This window comes from Gossypium hirsutum, chromosome A06 (assembly GCF_007990345.1).
Source record: "Gossypium hirsutum isolate 1008001.06 chromosome A06, Gossypium_hirsutum_v2.1, whole genome shotgun sequence".
Classification (NCBI taxonomy): domain Eukaryota; kingdom Viridiplantae; phylum Streptophyta; class Magnoliopsida; order Malvales; family Malvaceae; genus Gossypium; species Gossypium hirsutum.
This window is the reverse complement of record NC_053429.1, coordinates 8016189-8038072: the sequence shown is the minus strand read 5'-3', so window position 1 is coordinate 8038072 and position 21884 is coordinate 8016189. Positions and strand designations below refer to the sequence as shown.

Genomic DNA, 21884 nt, shown 5'->3' with positions numbered 1-21884 from the left:
TTTTAGCCCAAATCTATATTTGCTGGGTGGCCTAATCTTGATTAACAAATGCTTAATATTGATTCGTTCTTCTTTTATCTTCCTTTTATATTCCAATTTTAAGATTCTGTTTGTTCCCTAAAAGAATAGTTTTTGAAATATAAATTTATTTTTTGAAAATTGATTGTTTTTTTAAGTAATTTTATATAAAATATATTTTTGTTTATTTGCTTTTTCAAATTTTTGCATTCATCTTACAATGAAACTGTCTTGTAATATAATAAATTTTATTTTTTTATTGTTTGACTAATAGAGATCATAATTTTTAATACCATGGTAATTACAAAACTAAATAATTATAAATCCTAAAAATATATTTATTATCGAAAATAAAAAATTTATTTGACAATACGATTACTAATAAAATTAACAAAAAAAATAAACATCCTAAATAATTTTATTTAGTTATTACACCATTTTGTATTTTTTGAGTTATTCACTTTCTAAATTAAACATATATTTTCTCCAAAAAAATACTAAACATATATTTAATATTATCATTCATCATTGACCAAATATAAATAGTTAATAATAAATAATATGTTAATTTAATTAAATTTAGTGCATCAAAACGTATAAAATATTATCACTGATCAATAAAATTTTCAAATTATTTAAACAATATTAATAAAATAACATGTAATTATATTTTAAAAATAATATATATATATGTACTAAAATTAAAATACTGTTCTTATTGTGTAAAAATAACTTTTAAAACTCAAATTGTTTACTATCATGTTTGAAAAGTCATATGATAATTGGATTTACGTAATTGCTTATAATTATTCTCGTAATTATTTCAATTATCATCTTCCTCTAAAAATTTGATAGTATAATTAAGGTATTTCGTTTGCACCCAATTAAGTAGACTCACTAAATACAATGATTATTGAAAAAATCATAAATGTGGAATTACACCCTAATTTAGTCATTATGTAGTTTTTCAAAGATGTTGAATTTCCTTTCTCTTCAACTTATCTTTTGATGAGAGAAACATGTCAAACCCACGTCGTAAGTAAACGAAAATTTATATAAATATATATAATTACTACTAAATTGGAACTTACGTTTCAAAAATCTTTAAAAATTTTCAACTTAATAACTAATTCATTTTATAATATATATTATTTTTTCCAATTAATATAAAAATAATAGTTCAAAAAATATATTGTTAATATAAAAATATAATATATAATATATATTATTTAATTCGATTAATTGTCCGATTTTGAATCAAATTAATCGGTAACTGAATTTTTAAAAAATCATTCACCGACTTCCGGTCGAACAAAATTCGATCACCGACTGATTAATCAAATTAGATCGATTCAATTAGTTAATTCAATTTTAACCAAACTATAAACACCCTAGACCTAACACTCATGGGCGGTTTGTCTAAAGATATTATTTCAACAGTTCAACCAATCAAAATTTGGTTATTATTAAATTCAGATTAAATTGATGTAAGCTAAATACTAATTTTTCACCGCTATTAACAATATGAAGATCGAGTTGTTCAATTCCACCATAATCTAAAAGATAATCCCACAAACAAACAAAAGAAATTGTACTTACGCAATGTGATGTATATATATATGGGAAAATGATTGTATGAAACAGTGGTATCATGTCATCTGAATCTCTTTTCCAATAATTTTATGTCACATCAGTAATTTCATCTTGAATTTCAGCATTTTTATCCCAAAATAATCAAATTCAGATTAAAATCCTGAAATTTATAATGAAATTATTGATGTGGTATAAAACTATTGGAAAATGATAATATCCATGTTTCATACAATACTTTCTCATAGATATATAACATCTAAAATAAGCAGATTACAATGTGATCAAATTTCTTGACATCTTAATAGAGAGACATGGGACTAACACGTATATTTTCCATTTTTCATGCGACAAGCGATGGTAACACACACTAGAAGATGTAGTGTAAAAATCCTTACTCGAAGAACATCACATTGGTCATCAAAATGACCTATTCAAACAATCATGAAATCGAAACACATTTAATCTCGAGTTTTAAGCACACAATGAATCATTTCAAGCAATTGTGAGTTATACCAAGCAAATACGGAGTTGAATGGCCTAATTACATAAATAGTGAGCCAAGTTTCAATACTCGAATCAATTTCCAACTATTTTAACTTTGATGTTTCTGTGTGTTAGGAACTAATGCTTTGAGTGTAGTTTATTAGTTATTTGTACTTATAATTTTTCAAACATATTGGTTTAATAAAATTTAATCATTCATGTTAATATCATTTTTATTTGTTTTCAGCGCTTTTAGCGCACAAAGCAAAGTGTAAGCAAATATTGCTTTATTGATTGCCTAACGTTTAACTAATATTAAGTTGCATTATGCAGTCGAATCATAATGTGAGAAGACAAGTTATATTAATAGGTAATCTAAAAGGTGCATAGTTTGATGAATTGAAATTAAGCAAATCGGTTAAAGGATTGTTATGCCAGGTGTCTTAAGTGTAGTATTTTTGTCTATGTTAATTGGTATTTTTCGAACAAAATTTGTTTAATAAAATATTCATAATTTACATTAATACTCTTATATATTGTCTTCAATGGTTTTTGCACACAAAGCAAAATGGAAGCAAATATTGGTTTACTAGTTATCTAATCTTTAACTAATACTATGTGGTATTACGTGGTCAAATCGTAATACAGAAATACAATTTATATTAGTATATAAACTTAAACATGTCCTTAGTTTAATCGGAAATGAGTAAATCAATTGAAAGACTAATATGTTGTCTATCAAGTCCAATTGGGTAGAGGCTTTGTCCTGAACATCAGAGTGAATGACTCCCAAAAGATAAAGATATAGATGTGATTAATTGGATTGACAGTACATCAGACATAATTTAAGTAAAATGAACCCTAAATATGTTTATGGATTTATTCATTCGAGGCATTTATAGTGTGACATACCTTTATCATGAGTGGATAATGGACTATGTATGTGTGACTCGTATACTTTGATGTAAGTAAAAGTCAAAGTTCAAATAGATAAGGAATTGAAAGTTGGTGCATTTGGTATACGACTTTTATAGTACGTAGCATCAGTCACAATAATAAAATTCATGGTCCAATAAATGGGTAAATGATATCTTTTCATTGACATTGCATGATAGATAAAAAGCAAACATGGTCGCATGTTGTTTTATCTTTATGATGAATGACTTAATTACTATTTGATAGTAATTGACTATTCATGAAGGAAGATGTAATAGTTACTGTGAGATAAAATAAGATCATGTTGAGAGACCATATTTATCCTAAATTAAGAAAATACTATAAGGGTAAAATACTTATGATAAGGTTATTGGACGAGAACTGATTGAATAGCTTTCCTAATGACATGTAATTGGAGAGAGCTCAGTCATGAAACTATAATGAAATGACTTTGTGACTAAATTAGTTTATAATTAATAGGCAGAAAGTTGAAACTTAATTATAAATTATTTTAGTCCTAATTATACATGTTAAATCGATTACTCTGCTAGCTCATTAAAACAAAAAATAAATTGCATATAGAATCAAATGAACAGAAACGAATGAAAATAATAAAGTTAGAGAAATTGATCAAATTCAGAAATGAATGTGTTTTCTCACTAAGTATTTAAATGGTTTGAGAATTAATTTAAGTTTTTTGAATTATTATTGAATCAAATAATTGAAGTTCGAAAATAAAATAAAATTAATTGGTTATTGTGAATCTGTTGAATATGGAAATTAAATATATTGTTTCATATATTTTTTACAGTTAAGTTATTTTTACTTTAGCGGAATTAGAATTGAGTTGAAAAAATTATTTAATTCAAAATTTTAAATTATTAAATTAAATTAAATAATATTTATTTTGGGAAATAGAAAAACATGTATCAGGTTGGATTAAATTATAATGTGTTGGATTAAAAGTCTAGTAAGTACATATAATTGGATCTAATACAAGAGAAACCCAAAACCCCTTATCATAAATTCTTCTTAGAGTAAAATGTTAGTAGAATTATTTAAACAAGTTTCACACGACTTTAAATATTGTTATTTTACTCGAAAATAGTGATAATTTATTTTGTAAGTGTAAATTCTATTTTTAGAGGATAACAATTCTATTGGTCTCTATTGAGAGATAATTTATTTCCTATTGAAAGTGATAAATTGTTTTTGGTTTTGTGTTTGATTCATGATTGTTCGAGCCTACATTTAAAGCAATTTGTGGTACAATAATGGCAGAGAAGGTTGTTTAGTTAAAAGTCGGGAACGCAAAGAATCTGTTTCACACAAAGCACAAGTACTTTTTTATAAAAGTTTATTGTTACAAATATCATAAATTGGCTTAGTTTTCAAAATTTTAATTTTTTGTTGCGATAAAAAATTAATTTTTAAACAAAAATTTTCTAACAACCTTGTATTAAGTATCAAAGTGGTTGACTCCCAGAATATAGAAACATATTTGTGATTGTTTAGATTGACAATACATTAGACATAACTCAAGTTGAATTAACCTAGAACTATTTATGAATTAATTTACTTGTGATGTTTATAGTGTGACTTAATCCTAAACAAGTGGCTGACTATCTGTACGTAACTCATATACTTTAATGTATTAAAAGCCCGAGCTCAAATAAACAAATAATCAAAAGTTGGTACTTTGAGTATATGACTTCTACGTGACATAGCTTAATTTATAATAGTGGAGTTCGTAGGTTGATTAAGGGTAAATGTCATCCTTTCCTTGACATTATTGACAAATGAGAAAGCAATCTCGCCAAAAACCATTTGTCTGGTACAAATGATTTAATTTCTATGTGTTAATAACTAGTTTTTTTATGAAGTAAGATGTAATGATTACCATGAGATAAAATAAGATCATCTTGTCTACACTCTAATCAAATTGTAATTTGAGGATAATGAAAAAAAAACATTTGATAGAAATCCAGAAAACAACCTAAACCACATTGATCAAAGCATGGGTACTAATTTGGTCTAGAAATTATTATAAATACCACAATACTCGGTTTTAAGAAAAAAATTAAATTTTTATTGTGATACAAACACTATTTCTAAATCGATATTCCAACAATTTCATATTCACTAAAAACAAGTTTTAAGAAACGAAAAGTATGCAAGTTAAGAGCTTTTTATCATGAACCGGTGGTATGAACACAGTAAAGGTTAGAACATTAAGAGAAATACATCTTTACTTTAATAAAATTTGAATTATTGTTTTCTAAAGATTATTTAATATAACATATTTATTTAATAACAAATAAACTATTATATAAGATGGAAGAGATTGTTATATTGGATAAAAAAATATTTTGCATTTTATAAAATCAAAGTTGCACAATTGTTTGAAATGGATCCTATTAACTTAGAGAGGATCATAAGATTGATGAACGACAATATTAATTGATTGAGAGGCTTTTTGAAGCTAAAAGTAAAAAGGATTAAAGACCATTTAGAACTTGTGCACATTAGAGAGGAAAAAAGAGTATGGTTAGAATGTAATATTTGTATATTATTCATGTTTGTATATGTATATGTTAAATCCATGAAAATGTTTTGATTTAATTAGATTGGTGAAACTTAATTAGGGAGTTTAATACTTATTATGTGAGTTTTTAAGACTAACCTCATAAAGAATTTATTTCTATTTGAGATAATTTATATTAAATACTTAATGTTACGTTTGGTTATTAGTGTAATAACACGATGAAAAAACTTATTTAAAACACATGTATTATATTAGTACAAATTTAAACTTAAAATTAACAAGATAAGTAAAAACTTTTATGCTATATTTGGTTTATATGAATGACATAGCCATTTTTACCTTATCCAACACCACAAAGCCATTCAATTGTTTGGTTGGTTGTAAAGTCTATTCGATTGAATAACCATTGCAGGTTAATTCTGCAAAAACATTGAATAACAATTCAGTGTCACTCCCAATGAATGGCTATTCAATGGTTATAGGAATATACCAAATTATTTTTCTTCATTTTTTTTTACCCATCTCACATCCTCTAACTTTTTCTCTACCCATCTCATCTATTATTTCTCTCATTGTTCTACTCGAGTGGTGATTAAAATCATTGCATGCCTCCATGCTTTGAAGATTGGAGTAGATTTGGGTGATCAAAATGCCATATTAGAATAAGATGATTTCTTTATAATCAAAGTCGGGTTTACAAAGATAAATTTGAGTTGCAAAGAGAAAAGTTTATGGGTTTCTACTTTCCAATAGTTTTTAACACATCTTTTGGCTTTTGATAATTAAAATAACTATAATTTTTTTTATTGTGAATTTTTTAGATTTAAGGATGATTTTTATGAAAAACAAAATGGAGAATATGGAAGAAGGCATCGAGACAAAGCTCTTGATAAGTTTTAGGTTGGTGGTCAATGAAATGTAATGGTAGAAGGAAGCAAAAACGATAAAGAAGATGAATTTTTTGGGGGGGGGAGAGAGATTGTGATGTAAATAACAAAAGAAGCAAAAGCAATGAATAAGATGAAGGGTAAATGGGTCACTTTATATATATTCATTATCTATTCTTTAATAGCATTCTAATTAACCAAACAATGTAATACTATTACTCATATATTCTATTCAGTCAACCAAATAACTTAATCCCTATTACTTCTTTATTTTATTCTCGATTATTTCATTACAGTTTTATTCCATTCCAATGAACCAAGCATGTTGTTAGGGTGAATGAGAGATTTGAAAGAGGGATTTTATTTGTATCAACTGTCTAAGTTTTCAATTTTCAAAAAGTGAGTTTACTTGTTTAGGTAAATAATTTGGAAATTTTCAAGATTCATGAGTAATTTTAACCAGGAATTATAATAGCTCAATTTCCCTTGTCAAACTCCATCTAAAGAGGTGGTTTTTCTAAATTTCTTATAATTTTATTTCATTTAATACACATGATCCCACTATAAGATAAATATTAAAACTTTAAAATCATATTTATTTAATTCTAATATACATTTTTAAAATCTTATTTCATTAAAAATATTTATAATTTTTTACAAATATAATAGTAGAAATATTGAATAAATTTTATATTATTTATTTTCAATATAAATATTGTTATTTAATTTAGAAAAATCTAATAACTTAATATTTATTAAAATAATTATTTATCTAAGCAAAGCAATTATAATTACTAGCCTTTTGAATTGATGAAATCTAAAATACTAACATTTTTAAAAATTTCCAATATTTTAAAATTATTCATCCAAATACAATCTTAGTAAAATATAACACTTCTTCAAAATAAGAAAAAAAAATCTTATTTATTTTTTCCAAAAATAAGTCATGTGATTTTATATTTTTAAACTGGACGAACGGTTAAACCAATTAAATTCTTAATTTATCAATATAACAATTCAAATTAAAAATTTTAAAAGTAATAAAAAATTCGACTAAAATAATTTTTTCTCAATTTAAACCGTCCATGTCAAATTTTAAATTCATCGATTTAAAATCCCTCTCTAAATTAGTACACCAACAATTTCCGATACAACTTATTGATATAAATATCTAAAAGCTACTAAAATATTTTAATTAGCAAATGAAATTAGTTTGTTGTTTTAACTCTTATCCTAAAACACGGAGAAAAAATAATACTCATCGGTTTTTTTTCTTAACCTTTCAAGCAATATTTTTCGCGCTTTCTTCAGTGAAATCTTCGTCAAAACGCTCCCTTCTTATCTCCTTCAACAAATCCTTTTAAGAATCAGAACAAGAAAAAAACCCTACAACAAAATTCAATCTCAGATTAGGTGAGAATTTCTTCTCGATTTATACACTAGTTTTACTCCTTTTTAATTGTTTTCTCATATTTTCCTGAGTTTCTTGAAACCCACGTAACCGATTCTCGTTTCATTTTGTACTACCGTGTTAAGGTTAGGTTTTTGATGTCGTCACGAAATCGGCGTTTGGCTTCATCGTCATCATCATCGACGGCGAAGAAGCCTTCGATCGCTGGGAATCAGAGCAAAAAGATGGGTGCTGCGAAGACACAATTTAGTAAGAAGAGAGTCGCTCTTAGCGATATAACCAACCAAGGGAATGGGTTTCCAAGCGGGTCACGGGCCATGGTTACTCACTCAAAACCCATGGTTCGTTATTCTTCCACCCCTACTTTCATCTTCTTTTTTAATGTTTTTAATTCCTTATTAATTTTTTTTCCTTTGCGAGTTTCTTTCTTGAATTTTGGGATCGAGAGTATTCTTGGTCAAGTTGTTACTTGTAGATGATGTATTTACAAGATTATGAAAAGGGATTTACCTTTTAGTTATAACTTTTGGTTCAATAAAGCATTTTCCTCTGTTTAACCATAAACAGAAATGATGTAATATGTTCTTAAGTTTGTAAGTTACTTGAAATTGGGTGTTGTTGGATGTTGGTATGTGTTTGATAGAAACATTTAAGATTCTCGATGTTTCTCATGTTTGAAGGGTCAAAACCGTATATCCGCGTCCTCTTTGAGGTGTTGAGTATCTGTCCAAAGCGTTGGTACTTAAAAAAAAAAAAGAAGGATCGTGTTTTCAACATCATTCCTAAGTCCTAGCAAACAAAAGTCGGTTATGAGTTCTGAGTTAACTTTCTAGGTGGATGAAGGTTGATGCATGTTTGATCCAAAGGAATGCATCTATGTAATGCACATTGGTTATGGCTGTATTTATCATTTTAGTAAATTACATTTGTTTGATCATAAATGTTTCATAACTTTGGATCTACTTGCCAACAAACTTCTATGTGAAATTTGTGACTTTATCATCGAGATTATCTCCAGAACTCAATTCTTATTTCTACAAAGTCAGAAGGTTAATTACATTTGTTTTTGAAGGTTCCCTGTACCTCCAAAGTTGCCAAGAAGAAGGAAACTTCTATTTTGCTTACCACTCCTAGTTTGGAATCATTTGATGGTGTTTCTTGTATAAATACTATTTGTACAAGAGATGATCACCCTACAACAAAAGTTTCAGCACTTACTTTGCCAAGCAGCATGGATATCTCTCCATGCAGATCACTTTGTGCTTCCGTTTCTTTGGATGAGACAATGTCTACTTGCGATTCCTTGGAGAGCCCAAAGTTTGGATATTTAGAGAATGAGGATGTATCAGCAATTGAATCGATTGAGACAAAGGCAAATGCCAATCTGTACATGTCAGAGCTCACACAGAAAGAAGGTCCTTTCCATATCCCATGATGAATATGTTAGTTTAGGCCAAAATATTTCTATCAATTGACTTGATTTGGAAAATAAAATTATTAGTATTAATATTTTTGGCCTGAAAATGCTGTTCTTTACACCAACCCAGGAAAGATTTCCAAGACAAACATACATTTGGAGATGGGACCAAATGATGATGCTTTTGTTGTTGATGTGTCTTCCACAGATCCACAGTTTTTTTCACCCAGTGTTCATGTCATTTATAAGAATTTGCGTGCATCTGAGGTATACCGTCCTTTTTTCTTTTTCATCATGCCATTGAGGAGCTGTTTGCTTCATTGTTAGTTATATTCATGCATGGAGTCGCTAAAAAAGAATCAAATATATTTTTATATTAATATTTTCAGTACCTAGAAAACAAGACTTGCATGGGTGTTACTTTATTTCTAGTTGTCTTTCTAATAATCTTTTAGACTTTTACTTTTAGTTTATGTAGAGCCGAATTTACTTCTTTTATGCCTGTACTTTTGGTATTGACAAGTGATAACAATCTTGTTTGTGGTTAAGAAAAAAATAGTGATTCATACAGCATGTACGGCGAGTTGTATTCTTGATTCCTCAAGTTCAAATAGATTACATTTCAGTTAATTAATGGCTATTTGAAGTTGAGGATGTGCATATCTATTATCATTTTTTAAAAATTAAATATTCATATACCCAGGAAGTGACCCTATCAAAGTTGTGGCTATTAATTTATTGTCTTAAACTGGGATATTGGTCAACTGGATTATGGTGTAGTTTGTTGTTGTTAGTACATTCTTTGTTATGCTGTTCAAAGTGGGATTGACTGTATTGTATTTGATGCAGAAATAGCACGTACCTATATTTGTCGAATTTTGAGTAACACGACTCTTCCTATGCTCTATGTTTGCTATAAGACTCCTGCTTGATATGTTTCATCCTATTCCTGGTGTTTTGTAGGCCAAAAAAAGGCTTTCTACAGACTTCATGGATATGGTCCAGAAAGATATTAATGCCAACATGCGAGCTATTCTTATTGATTGGCTGGTGGAGGTAAGTTATGGTAGGTTGCAAAATACTAGGACTGTGTACGTAATCCAAGAAATTACCCGTTCGAGCTACTTTTTCAGGGATATCTTTGTATCCTAATGGCCGCTTCAACTATATAAGTGGGATGCTTCATTGCATTAGTATAAATTCGACAACCAATATTGTTAAACACCTACAACTTAAATGTTATTGTGCAGGTTCCTCCCCCCCTTTATATGAACAGTGATCTTACCTCATCATTTCAACTGTAGGTAACTGAAGAATACAGGCTTGTACCTGAGACATTGTTTTTGACTGTGAATTACATTGATCGTTATCTTTCTGGCAATTCAATTAACAGGCAACAGCTGCAGTTGCTTGGAGTTGCCTGCATGATGGTTGCTTCGTAAGATTTCATGGTTCTTTCTTGAGAACTCAGTTCTCACTTAATATTCCGTGCATGCATGCATGTGTATTTTACGTCCTGTGTGTTTGTGTGGGTAAATGTAGCTTGGTGAGAAGAGGATTATAACTAAAAGGGTTATTTCATGCCAGTAAATATGAGGAGGTATCTGCACCTCAAGTGGAAGAGTTCTGTTATGTTACTGATAACACTTACTGCAAGGATGAGGTCAGGTTCCATTTAGGATTATTTCCAATCTTCTTTATTCACCACAATCTACATAAACATATTTTACCTGCTTTGGCTGCTGCAGATTTTGCAAATGGAATCTTCTGTGCTGAATTACTTGAAGTTTGAAATGACAGTCCCAACAACTAAATTTTTCCTGAGGTAATGCCTCCTTCTTTTTCCATACGATGTGCAATTTATAAATTTATTATTGAAATGATTCATGAAAAATGCCAGGCAATTTGTTTGTGCTGCTGAAACGATCAATCAGGTATCTCTCTCATGGACTAACATATTTAAATTCATTTTTATTTTTGCTCCACTACTAGGTTCTTTTTCATTATATTTGGATGTAAACTTGTACTAGTAGATCTTTGATTCCTAGGTACCCTAGTTAAAAAATATAACAAGATGGGGGAACCGTTGCAGTGTTCAAGTCATCACGCTTTGTTGTTAATCTCTGTTTTACCTAATGATGTGAAAAAACCGCAATGACCACTGACAGTAATATTTGGCTGCCTTCTGTAGGTTCAATTGTTGCAGTTTGAATGTTTGGCCAACTACATTGCAGAGTTATCACTTCTTGAATACACTATGCTTCACTATGCTCCATCTCTAATAGCTGCTTCTGCTGCTTTCTTGGCCAGATTTATACTCTCTCCTTCAAGAAAACCTTGGGTATGTTTTCAGGCATAATTTATCGTTCTATACTATGTACTGACTTGTTCAGCTATATGTTTTTCTTATCTGATGGCGATTAACTTTGTCTAATTTTGTATAACTTCTATCAGATGATATATGTCTATTCTTTTTCATTTGTTGGACAGGATTCTATGTTGGGGCATTACACGCTATACCAGCCCTCTGATATTGGGAACTGTGTTAAGGCTCTGCATCATCTTTGCCGTAATGGTGGTGGTGCTAATTTGCCAGCAATCAGAGAGAAGTATAGTCAACACAAGGTGAGTAGTTTCTCCATCTGGATGGTTCAAAAATGTTTACGACAATGCCCTACACAGTTGAGTTAAGTTTTCAGTAAAGTCCTACAATATGAACCTGTAAACATGCGCTTTATACATATACATATACACACACCTTGTGACTAAAAGATTGTGTAACTTGTAGAGAAATAGATTGATTACTTTCATTATATTAATGTGAACCTGATATTTCATTATTCTAATATTTGATATGGTCCGACATTTTTATCTTGTCTGCATCAGTACAAATTTGTGGCAAAGAAGTACTGCCCTGCATCAATACCGGAGGAGTTTTTCCAAGATGTGTGAGCAAGTAGTAGAGTGTTTCATTTTTGCTGGATATAATAGTTTTTAGATGTAAAAATGTTGAATTTTTGAAGCTTAGAAAATGGGATCTTTATTTCGCTTCCATTTTTGGGAAAAAGCATCCTTGATGTTGCTGCTGAGCTAGTGAAGTACTTCAATTCCATACTCTTGTCTGAAAAACAGTTTCATCATGAATTTGTTGATTGACTAAATTGTTTACTGTCTCGATTCCGTATGTACGTGATCGACAACATCTATGGAGTTAGACTTGGAGGATTTATAAGTTTTTTTCCTTTGAAAATAAGAATCTATTGATTCAATTTCATTGTAATTTTTTTATTTGCGAATAAATAAGAATTTATTGTAAATTATTATAGAATAAATTTTATAGTTCTGTAAAAAAAGTAAAAGTAAAATTCATAATCACAGATCTTATTGATGCCACTTGTTTAAAAAATTTGCTTCAAAATTTTTTATTTATAAATTTAAAATTTATTTTAGATAGTTAAAAAAATTAAGTTTTTAAGAGGGTTAAATTATTTAAAATATGTTTCTAACAAGCAATAATCTTTTTAAACTTAATTAAAGCAATCTATTTTATACTTTTTAGATATTGTGAAAATAGAAATTTAAACCTAAAATATTATAATTTTTTAATATTTTGACTTTATCATTTTAATCAAAATTATATTTCATTATATATTAATTTTTTTTAAAAAAATTATTTCATATATTTTTCGCCCAAATTGTTGATATGATATAATCTAGTTATTATTATTTCAATGGCTGCCGTCCTTATCTATCTAATCCCCAAACCCAACCCAAGAAGCGGGAAACAAAAAGGAGAAATAATATATAAAGGAAAAAGAAGAGGGAAAAGAGAAGTCGCTTTAAACGCAGGCAAGGCAAGAAACAAGCAAGCAAGACGAAAATGGCGCCAGTACTGCAGAGCTCCCAACCTTGGGTTGAAAAATAGTATTATCTCTTACTCTCTCTCAATTTCATTATTTTTTATTTTATTTAAAAAATGGTAAAGATTTTAGTTTCGTCTCAGTCGGCCAAAGCAAGTGAGAGATGTGGCACATCAAGACGAGGTTGTTCGAGTTCTCACCAACACCCTCGAGACCGCCAATGTAATTTCTCTCCTCTTTCATTCCTTTTATATATATATATATTCATGAGTTTTTTTTTCTTTTGATTACATTGAAAAACCCTAATTCAACATTATTTTCCTTTTTGGTAGTGCCCACATATGCTCTTTTACGGTCCGCCTGGCACTGGCAAAACCACTACCGCTCTCGCCATTGCCCACCAGTTATTTGGGTACTCTTCCTCTATTTTTTTGGGTAAAATTGTTGTTTTACGGAAGTGAAACTTTGACTTAAACCCTTCATTTCGGATTAAGCTTTTTATGGAAAAATTGTGAATTAGATTAACTATTAGTGTTGAATTGAAGATTACTCATTGGTGAACTTTTAAGTTTCTGTTATTAGTGTAATGCTTCACTGTAGTTTTGCTGAATTTATATGTTCCAGACCTTTTACTATTTTAAACTTAATAGTTGTTGATTGTAGAGTTTATGATGATCTTTCATTTCATTTTACAATTTTACACCTAAGATTTTTTTATTAACTTCAGTTTGTCTGAATCCTACTGAAACCCAATTTTTGCAGACCTGAACTCTACAAATCTAGGGTGTTGGAGCTAAATGCAAGTGATGACCGTGGGATCAATGTTGTTCGTACAAAGATCAAGGATTTTGCTGCTGTTGCTGTAGGATCTGCTCAGCGTCAGGGGTATGCCCTCTTATTTTCTGGTGAATAAGATTTCTAGTTTGATTGATAGTTGTTTCTTTGCATCTTTTTAGTGTACCAATTATGTTTTTCTTCCCTTGTATTCTCTAGAGGTTATCCCTGCCCACCATTCAAGATCATTATTCTTGATGAAGCAGATTCGATGACAGAAGATGCTCAGGCATGTTTCTTTTTTCTTTGTAGCCCTTGTGGTATTTTTCAATTCATGTTGACACATGTTAATTTCATTTCACTTAAACTTCACTGCAGAATGCCTTGAGACGTACCATGGAAACTTACTCAAAAGTTACACGCTTCTTTTTCATATGTAACTACATAAGCAGGTATATATATATTTTTTTTTCCTCAAGTTTCTTTTTACCCTTTTAACCACAGGTTTAATCTGGTAGATTTTTAGCACTTTAATGTTACAACTGACCTCTAAATCACAATGAAAATTTGAGAACTGGAGAGGAATTCTTAGACATTATGTTATTGAATTTTCATAGGATCATAGAGCCACTTGCTTCAAGATGTGCCAAGTTCAGATTCAAGCCACTTTCAGATGAAATCATGAGCAGTCGTATATTACACATATGTGACCAAGAAGGCCTCAATTTAGATTCAGAGGTATGAACTGGTGTCTTAAAGCTGTTGTATTAGTGATTGTTTGTTAAATGGCCTCTTTACTAAACATATGATGTTTCACTGTAGGCGCTTTCAACATTAAGTTCCATTTCACAGGGTGATCTTCGTCGGGCTATTACGTACTTGCAGGTAAGCCTTGGATTACAATACATTTTCATTATTTCTGGAAATATGTTGTTCCAAGTCTCATTGCTCTTCTACTGTGTTTTGGTTTGACAATATGATTGTATACTTGTTGCAATTTGATCCAGTTTTCTCTTACTGCCTCGTGTGTTGGGCTTTGGTTTGTTTTGCCGCCTTGTAAATAATACTTTCCCCAAGAAGGGTTTAGTTCTCAATTCCTATTATGCAGCTGTAATTGTTTAGGTCAAAATGATGATCTATAACTGATTCCTGTCACCATTAGAAATAACAGTTTTATCATGCTCATCTCCTATGATATGTTCCTTGTATTTGTTTATTGGTCATGCTGGTCAACTGGAATCTTTCATCCTGTTGTTGATGCTGAATTTTGTGTTATGAAATATTTCAGGGAGCTGCACGCCTATTTGGATCATCAATTTCTTCCAAAGACCTACTTTGTGTGTCAGGAGTAAGCTATATGATTCATTGACACTTAAACTTTTGCAGTGGCAGTGCGTATCCTTAACTAGGGCCTCCTTTTTTATCATATATTTGATGGTTAGATTGATGAGTAGATTTTCATACTTTTTTGTGAATTAAAATTTGGACATCTATACCTTCTGTCTCTCTGTGTTAACTACCTTTATTGATGAAACAACTAAGAAAGTTGTCCTTTGATGCAACATTTTCTTGCTTGAATTTTTTAATTCCATTTTTACGAAGAAAGCGAAATAAAAAATTTACAATAAGGCACCTTCTCTTTTTCAGATTTTTGTTCTATTTAATTGACCTTGGCATGTCTTGATGCTTAAATTTCTATATATCAGGTTATCCCTGTGGAAGTTGTTGAAGCACTTTATGCTGCATGCAAAAGTGGTAACTTTGATTTGGCAAACAAGGAAGTCAATAATGTAATTGCAGAAGGCTATCCAGTTTCTCAGATGCTTTCTCAGGTCTGATTTTTTTGATCCATGATTCGTCACCATTTCTAACTTGTAGATATATCTGATACTAATATAATGATTCTTCCAGTTATTTGATGTGGTTGTTGAGGCAGATGATGTACCAGATGAACAGAAAGCTAGAATTTGCAAGAGTTTGGCTGAAGCAGATAAGGTTACTTTTCCTACACAAGTTTGCTCGTCTACTGCTAATTTCTTAGTTTTGGTAGTTATAGAAACAGAAGTGAGATTACTAAATTGCATGTTTTTTCTCTATACAAATCATGCTTAGTGTGAAAGATGTTTTTCCTGGGTTGTTTAGCATTAGCCAGCCATGAAAGCTAAGATATGGCAGGGGCGTAGATTTTAAAATTTGTTTGCATCCGCATAACTCTGCTATCTTTAAGGAAATCTGCTTGAGTTATACCTTCCATTATATTTTAACTGATTGAAAATTGACCCCTATTAAACATGGCTAACTGCATTGTATTAAAAGAGTACTTTGAAAGCTGGCCATTCAATATATTTTCTTCCCCTCTTGTCCATTGTTTCTTTAATATTTACTTATATGTATAATCAGTTTTTTGGCATATATCTTATATTTCATCCTTGGCATGCAGCGTCTAGTTGATGGTGCTGATGAGTATTTGCAGCTGCTGGATGTGGCCAGCAACACAATGCGAGCTTTGTGTAACATGCCACAGGAATTCTCTTTTGAAACTTAGTGGGAAAGCCCAGTGTGAGATGGCAGATACTTTTGAAGACAAGGAGAGATTCTTCAACCTTTTGGACTGTAAACTGGTACATATTGCAACAAACCTGCTTTTCTAACTTTCTGTCATGCCTGATTGTCATAGATGGGTCCATCCTTTTGAATCTCTTGTCATTTAACATGGATTTGGTGTTAGTTCTCTATTTAACTTGTCTCTAGTCTATTGCTATAGACGATGAGTCTTTAGCACTCCTTTTTGCATGTTGGTATCATATTAAAACAATTACTTATTTGATATAGTGAAAGAAAATCATGAAAGGGGGGGGGGAGGGACCAGAGTAATAAGATTGTTCTCCATTCGAAGCTAATCCTACCGTTTGCAACAGGCTTGTCACAGATATCATAGCATTTGATGACAAGTACTGACATTTTGAAGGGAAGAACAAAATATTATTAGTGGAGCTCTCAATTATAATGTCTGGCGGAGCCCCTAAAATTCAAATCTCCATAGCTCATTATTACCACTGTCCCGGGTTTGTCAATTGGTCTGGTCTCTGATGCCTAAGTTTGCTTCCTTGCAACATAGAGATTTGAGAGTTTTTATTCTTTTACCATTCTAAATTGACAATTCAAAAAGAAACCCAGAGCTCCAAAGTCCACAATCCATCCTAAATCGAAGCAAAATATCCCTCCTATTTTGGAATTGTAAGCTGAAAAGTCTAAGTACCGACAGATGTTTAAATCGTACACCTCAAGATGGTTGAATATCAAATTGAAATTTTAAAATAAAAGAGAGATTGTAAAATAAACTGGTATTTAAATGAACCAGGAAGGGTCAAATTCAAATAAGCGGTTGGACCCGTCAAGCTTACCAGCCCCACCTTCATACCTTTAATCCCTCTTAAACGTTGTCCTTCATCACCCCAACTATATATATAAAGGTGAAACACCACCGCTCCCTATTATAAGCAAAGCTCTGTTTTATATTTTATAAAGTCTCAGTTACTCTGGGTAGTTATTTTCGGTTAAAGAAATGGCAGTTGATGATTCCTTCATAAAGCCAGGAGCAGTTCCTTTTAAGTGGGAGATCAGACCCGGTGTTCCCAAACAAACACAGAACCCAAAACAGCAACCTCCGCTGCCTCCATTGCCGCTGCCACCACCACCCTCGCCTTTTATAAACAACCAGCGTTCATCACCAAATTTACCAGGACCACTTTGTCCTCCACAAAAGCTTAAACCTCCACCTGCTGGATCCTACTTGCTCCTAACTTCGGAGCCCCAGACTCATTCTTTTAGGTCTACACGACGTTCCCATTCCGAGCGTTGGCGGTTTGATCGACCTGTCCAAGTGCATCTTGAATGTGTTTCACACGGATGCTTCCCCTCACCATTGCTTAGGCGAAAAGGAAGCAAGAGGTGGAGCCAAAGATCTGAACCCGACTATGTTTCTGATCTTGAGACATTGTCGCGGTGGTCGGTGTCAAGTCGGAAGTCACTGTCACCGTTCTATGGCTCACCGATGTCTTCCTTTTTATCTTTTAGCTCATCGCCGTGACTCGTGGCTGATGTTGAATGGGTTAGGTTTGGCCTTTTTTATGGAGAAAAGGAAAACAAAAATAGAGTTCGCATAGCTCTTCTTCAACCAATTATGCCTTGCATTAATTAAGGAGGTTTCATGATTCTCTGTTAAATTTGGTTACCATTTTTACTTATAGGTAAAAGTATCATAGAAGCCTTTGTATTAGAAGTTTAATTGCATTTTGTCTCCTTTGCTTAAAAAATGAGTAAATTAGTCTTTATACATTAGATTAAATGACAAATTGGTCCTTTTTGTTATAAAATTTATTTCTTTGTATTGTTAAAAACTGACATGACTGACAAATTAATTAGACAGTGATGCTTGGCGTGACACTTGTACCTCATTCTAATGTACAAAAATAAGTTTTTAACAGTATAAATAAATAAATTTTTTAATAAAAAGACCACTTTTCTATTTAATTTAATGTACAATGATTAATTTACTCATTTTTTAATTGAAAAACCAAAATAGAATTTGATTCCTAATATAATATATTGATGATATTTTACCCACTATATATCAAACAGCTAATGATACGAGGCCAAGCAAAAATCGAAGATGGAGTAACTCCCAAATTTAGATGATATCTAATAATGAAAAATCCTAATATATTTAATGATGGAATTTGAAATATGATGTTAACTATTCAATCAAAATCTTTTGCCATCGTTTTGACAAATATTAAAACATATTTTATGGTCGAAAGTAAAGATCCTTTAATAAGAACTTTGATAAACGGAAGTATAATTTAATAATTTAATCATGGGTTTTAAAATATGCGTGAATTTTAGTCTTTAATATTTATATTTTTTTATCAATTTAATTCTTAAATTTTTTTAAGTTAAATTTTACCTTCAACTTTTGATAAAAAGGCGAATTTGATCATCAGTCATTTAAAAAGAGTTAAATTGTTGGCTTTTTAAAAGGAAATAGCGACAAAAACATTAAAATTTTAAAAATTGCATCTCGAATGACAAGCTACATGTACTTCATATTTTTTTTTTGAGTTTTTATGAACTTTTTTTATAAATTTTTTGAATTTTAAACATGTAACATCCCTGAAGCCCCCTGACACGGGAATAGGCTAATACAAAACCACACATGTTAGAAGTTTTGAAATAAATAAAATAGAAATTATCGATGTTAAATAGGAAGGTAGTTGGATACTAGAAGGAATTGAAGATACTTGTGTATTGAGAAAAATAAATCTGAAGTATTGACTAAATTTTAAGAAAGTGAAAAGTGTTGGGCCAAAAGTGAGAAAATTAAAAGTATAAATGATTAAATTGAATTGAAAGTAAATAGACAAATGATTAGAGATGTAATATACGAAGAAAGTGTCATAAATCAAGGATGGAGAGTTTCATAAATTGATATTTATGAGAAAAAATCTCATAAATTGTGGCACATTCTAAGCCCTTGGATTTTGATGAAAATTATGAATAAATATGGTGCATTGGACGAAAATGACTATGTTGAGATTTTTATGATATATTTTAATATTTTAATTAATTAATTATAATAGATTTTTATAAGAGAATATAATAGAATTCTCTCCATCTTTTTTCTCTTCCAACACTATCATCATTTCATGAAAGGAAAGTTTCCTTTCTTTTATAATTTGACCATTTCCACCATTTTTAAAACAAATCTTTCAAAAGTTTTTATAGATTTTTAGTAAAATCAATAGAGAAACTTTATGACAAGTTTGGTTTCATGAGAAAAGAGAATATGTTTATCTTAGAGAAGAGAGAAAAGAGAAGAGAATGTTTGAAGTAAAGAAGTATAGTAAGAATATTGAGATTTTGTCACAGATTTCCTACTAGTTTTATTCAAAGTGTGTGAAAATAATATTTTTTTTATAGAGAAGAGAATGCACATAAAGCTTTAAATCAACATATTACATGTAAGAATTCCTAGTTTATCTTCTAAAAGCAGCTTCCTAACAGAAAACATAAGAAAAACAATGATTTTAAGTTCAGTCCCACTAGACGGATAAGTTCATGCCAACCAATCAACCACCATGTTACCTTCCCTAGGGATGTATTGGAATTTAATAGCTTGGAAATAACTACATAGCATTTTAACCTTCCGAGCAACATTCAAACTTATGTGTATGTGGTATGTTAATAAAGTGAAAGAGAAGAGAAGTGATTGTCAAAGGGTTGATGAAGGAAAGAGGTAGCAAAGGAGTGAGAGAAGGAAAGAGGAAATAAATCCAAGCATTTAAGTGTAAGTACTCCAAGAATTTCGTCTTATCCAATTAAATCTAAGTGTAGGATATATTTAAGTTGTTATAATAATTGTATGATTAAATTATTTAAGAATATGATTATATTTATTATGAAATTGAATAAATTTCAATGATAAAGTGAATATATTAAGAGCACGTTTGGTTCGCTGTATTGGATTAGCGGTGTATTGGGTTGGATTAGAGGTGTAATGGAATAGAGGTGTAATAGCAAATCAACTGTTTGGTTGAATGTAATGGAATAGAGGCGTAATAGTAAAACTGTGTTTGGTTGAATGTAATAGAGGTGTAATAGCATAATGGAGAAAAGTAAAATGACCAGAATACCCTTAGCATAAATTTGTTTTGGTAAATGATTATTGTTATTGTTATTTAAATTTTAATAAGATTATTTATTATCAAAAATAAATAATTTAATCATATTTAAACATAATTATTATTTAATATATTTTAATTAAAATATATAATTTAATAAAATTCTTAATAATTAGCAGAAATTTGTTTTGGTAAATTATTTTATTTAAATTTTAATAAGATTAATATCAATAATAAATAATTTAATCATATTTAAACATAATTATTATAAATATATTTTAATTAAAATATATAATTTAATAAAATTCTTAATAATTAATATTCTTATATGAATTTACTCAAACCATATTATTAAATATGATACTGTAAAATATAAAATAACATAATTATTATTAAATATAATATAATTAAAATATATTATTTAATAAAATTCTTAATAATTAATATTCTTATATGAATTTACTCAAATCATAATATATGATTATAACTAATATGATTTAATTAAATATATGATTTAATAAAATTTAAAATTATTATAACTAATATGATTATAGTTTATGAATTTGTATAATTTAAAATAATAATTATTACATATAATTTAATAATAATATATAATTTCATAAAATTCTTGATAATAAAAATTTTCTTATATGAATTTATACAATTTAAAATAATTAATATTAATATAATTATATAGTGATATATAATTTCATAAAATTCTTAATAATAAAATGTTCTTATATGAATTTACTAAAATCAATATATAACTTGAGAATTATATTATGCATAAACATAATTAACTTATATTAAGAAAAGGTTAGATGAAAATGAAATTGTACATTAAAATCCATATGTTATATAGTTTTACAACATCAAAAAGTTTGAACATTGATATTTAATGGTAAGAAAGAAATCTCCTAACCCATTCCAATCGGGCAACTGAAGGTAAACTAAAGAAAACGATCATTTGAGTTGGATGGTCGGGAATTTTACTCAATGCATCATATCGTTGATCGTCGGTTAAACCTTCAATTGACCATAAGGCTGAATATAAATTTGAAGCTCTCTCTTCCATATGTTGTTCTGACTTCTGCTGAACTACCACCTCGGAGGCAAAACTCCTACTGATTTGATCGCCAACGGCCTGGATTTTCTCCCCGAACAAAGTGGCAGCCTCATTAAATGAAGAAAACATATTATCACGAGCATCAGATTTCTTCTTTCTCTTGTTTGAAGATGAGGAACCCCCTTGGTCTCGATCTCCTCGTGGATCCGTACCA

The 21884-nt window shown here is 29.8% G+C and overlaps 3 protein-coding genes across 7 annotated transcripts; all 3 read left to right on the top strand.

Annotated features, from left to right (window-relative positions):
• Positions 1-7675: 7675 nt before the first annotated feature.
• On the top strand, positions 7676-12607 carry LOC121230384 (cyclin-A1-4). Of its 4 annotated transcripts, XM_041115024.1 has the most exons (13): positions 7676-7875; positions 7999-8214; positions 8946-9288; positions 9421-9557; positions 10254-10346; positions 10541-10590; positions 10684-10728; positions 10878-10953; positions 11039-11115; positions 11191-11224; positions 11482-11631; positions 11781-11915; positions 12177-12607. In XM_041115024.1, exons 2-13 carry the CDS (start codon positions 8011-8013, stop codon positions 12240-12242), a joined length of 1410 nt encoding a protein of 469 aa, XP_040970958.1. In that variant the 5' UTR covers positions 7676-7875; positions 7999-8010; the 3' UTR covers positions 12243-12607. The 4 variants fall into 4 exon arrangements, 3 of the variants coding, with proteins under 3 accessions (XP_040970958.1, XP_040970957.1, XP_040970956.1); XM_041115023.1 differs by lacking the exon at positions 10541-10590 and having other exon boundaries at positions 8004-8214; positions 10595-10728; XM_041115022.1 differs by lacking the exon at positions 10541-10590 and having other exon boundaries at positions 10595-10728.
• Positions 12608-13020: 413 nt separating this feature from the next.
• Positions 13021-16717, top strand: LOC107901388 (replication factor C subunit 4). Of its 2 annotated transcripts, none has more exons than XM_041115020.1 (12): positions 13021-13214; positions 13294-13372; positions 13483-13562; positions 13913-14035; positions 14144-14213; positions 14303-14376; positions 14542-14662; positions 14747-14809; positions 15213-15272; positions 15631-15756; positions 15861-15919; positions 16365-16717. In XM_041115020.1, exons 1-12 carry the CDS (start codon positions 13171-13173, stop codon positions 16369-16371), a joined length of 906 nt encoding a protein of 301 aa, XP_040970954.1. In that variant the 5' UTR covers positions 13021-13170; the 3' UTR covers positions 16372-16717. The 2 variants fall into 2 exon arrangements, with proteins under 2 accessions (XP_040970954.1, XP_016682871.2); XM_016827382.2 differs by having other exon boundaries at positions 13022-13214; positions 15836-15919.
• A 78-nt stretch (positions 16718-16795) lies between these two features.
• On the top strand, positions 16796-18300 carry LOC121230383 (uncharacterized). The gene has a single exon (XM_041115021.1). The coding sequence runs from the start codon at positions 17490-17492 to the stop codon at positions 18012-18014; it is 525 nt and encodes a 174-aa protein (XP_040970955.1). The 5' UTR covers positions 16796-17489; the 3' UTR covers positions 18015-18300.
• Positions 18301-21884: the final 3584 nt, after the last annotated feature.

Excerpts from the sequence above, each read along its gene's own strand:
- LOC121230384 (XM_041115023.1), top strand. The coding sequence starts at position 8,011 with ATGTCGTCACGAAATCGGCGTTTGGCTTCATCGTCATCATCATCGACG. Across the intron at positions 9,558-10,253 it reads AGAATTTGCGTGCATCTGAG|GCCAAAAAAAGGCTTTCTAC; the intron begins GTATACCGTCCT and ends GGTGTTTTGTAG. Across the intron at positions 11,632-11,780 it reads CTCCTTCAAGAAAACCTTGG|GATTCTATGTTGGGGCATTA; the intron begins GTATGTTTTCAG and ends TTTGTTGGACAG.
- LOC121230383 (XM_041115021.1), top strand. The coding sequence starts at position 17,490 with ATGGCAGTTGATGATTCCTTCATAAAGCCAGGAGCAGTTCCTTTTAAG.
- LOC107901388 (XM_016827382.2), top strand. The coding sequence starts at position 13,171 with ATGGCGCCAGTACTGCAGAGCTCCCAACCTTGGGTTGAAAAATA. Across the intron at positions 13,215-13,293 it reads CAACCTTGGGTTGAAAAATA|TCGGCCAAAGCAAGTGAGAG; the intron begins GTATTATCTCTT and ends GTTTCGTCTCAG. Across the intron at positions 14,663-14,746 it reads GCCTCAATTTAGATTCAGAG|GCGCTTTCAACATTAAGTTC; the intron begins GTATGAACTGGT and ends GTTTCACTGTAG.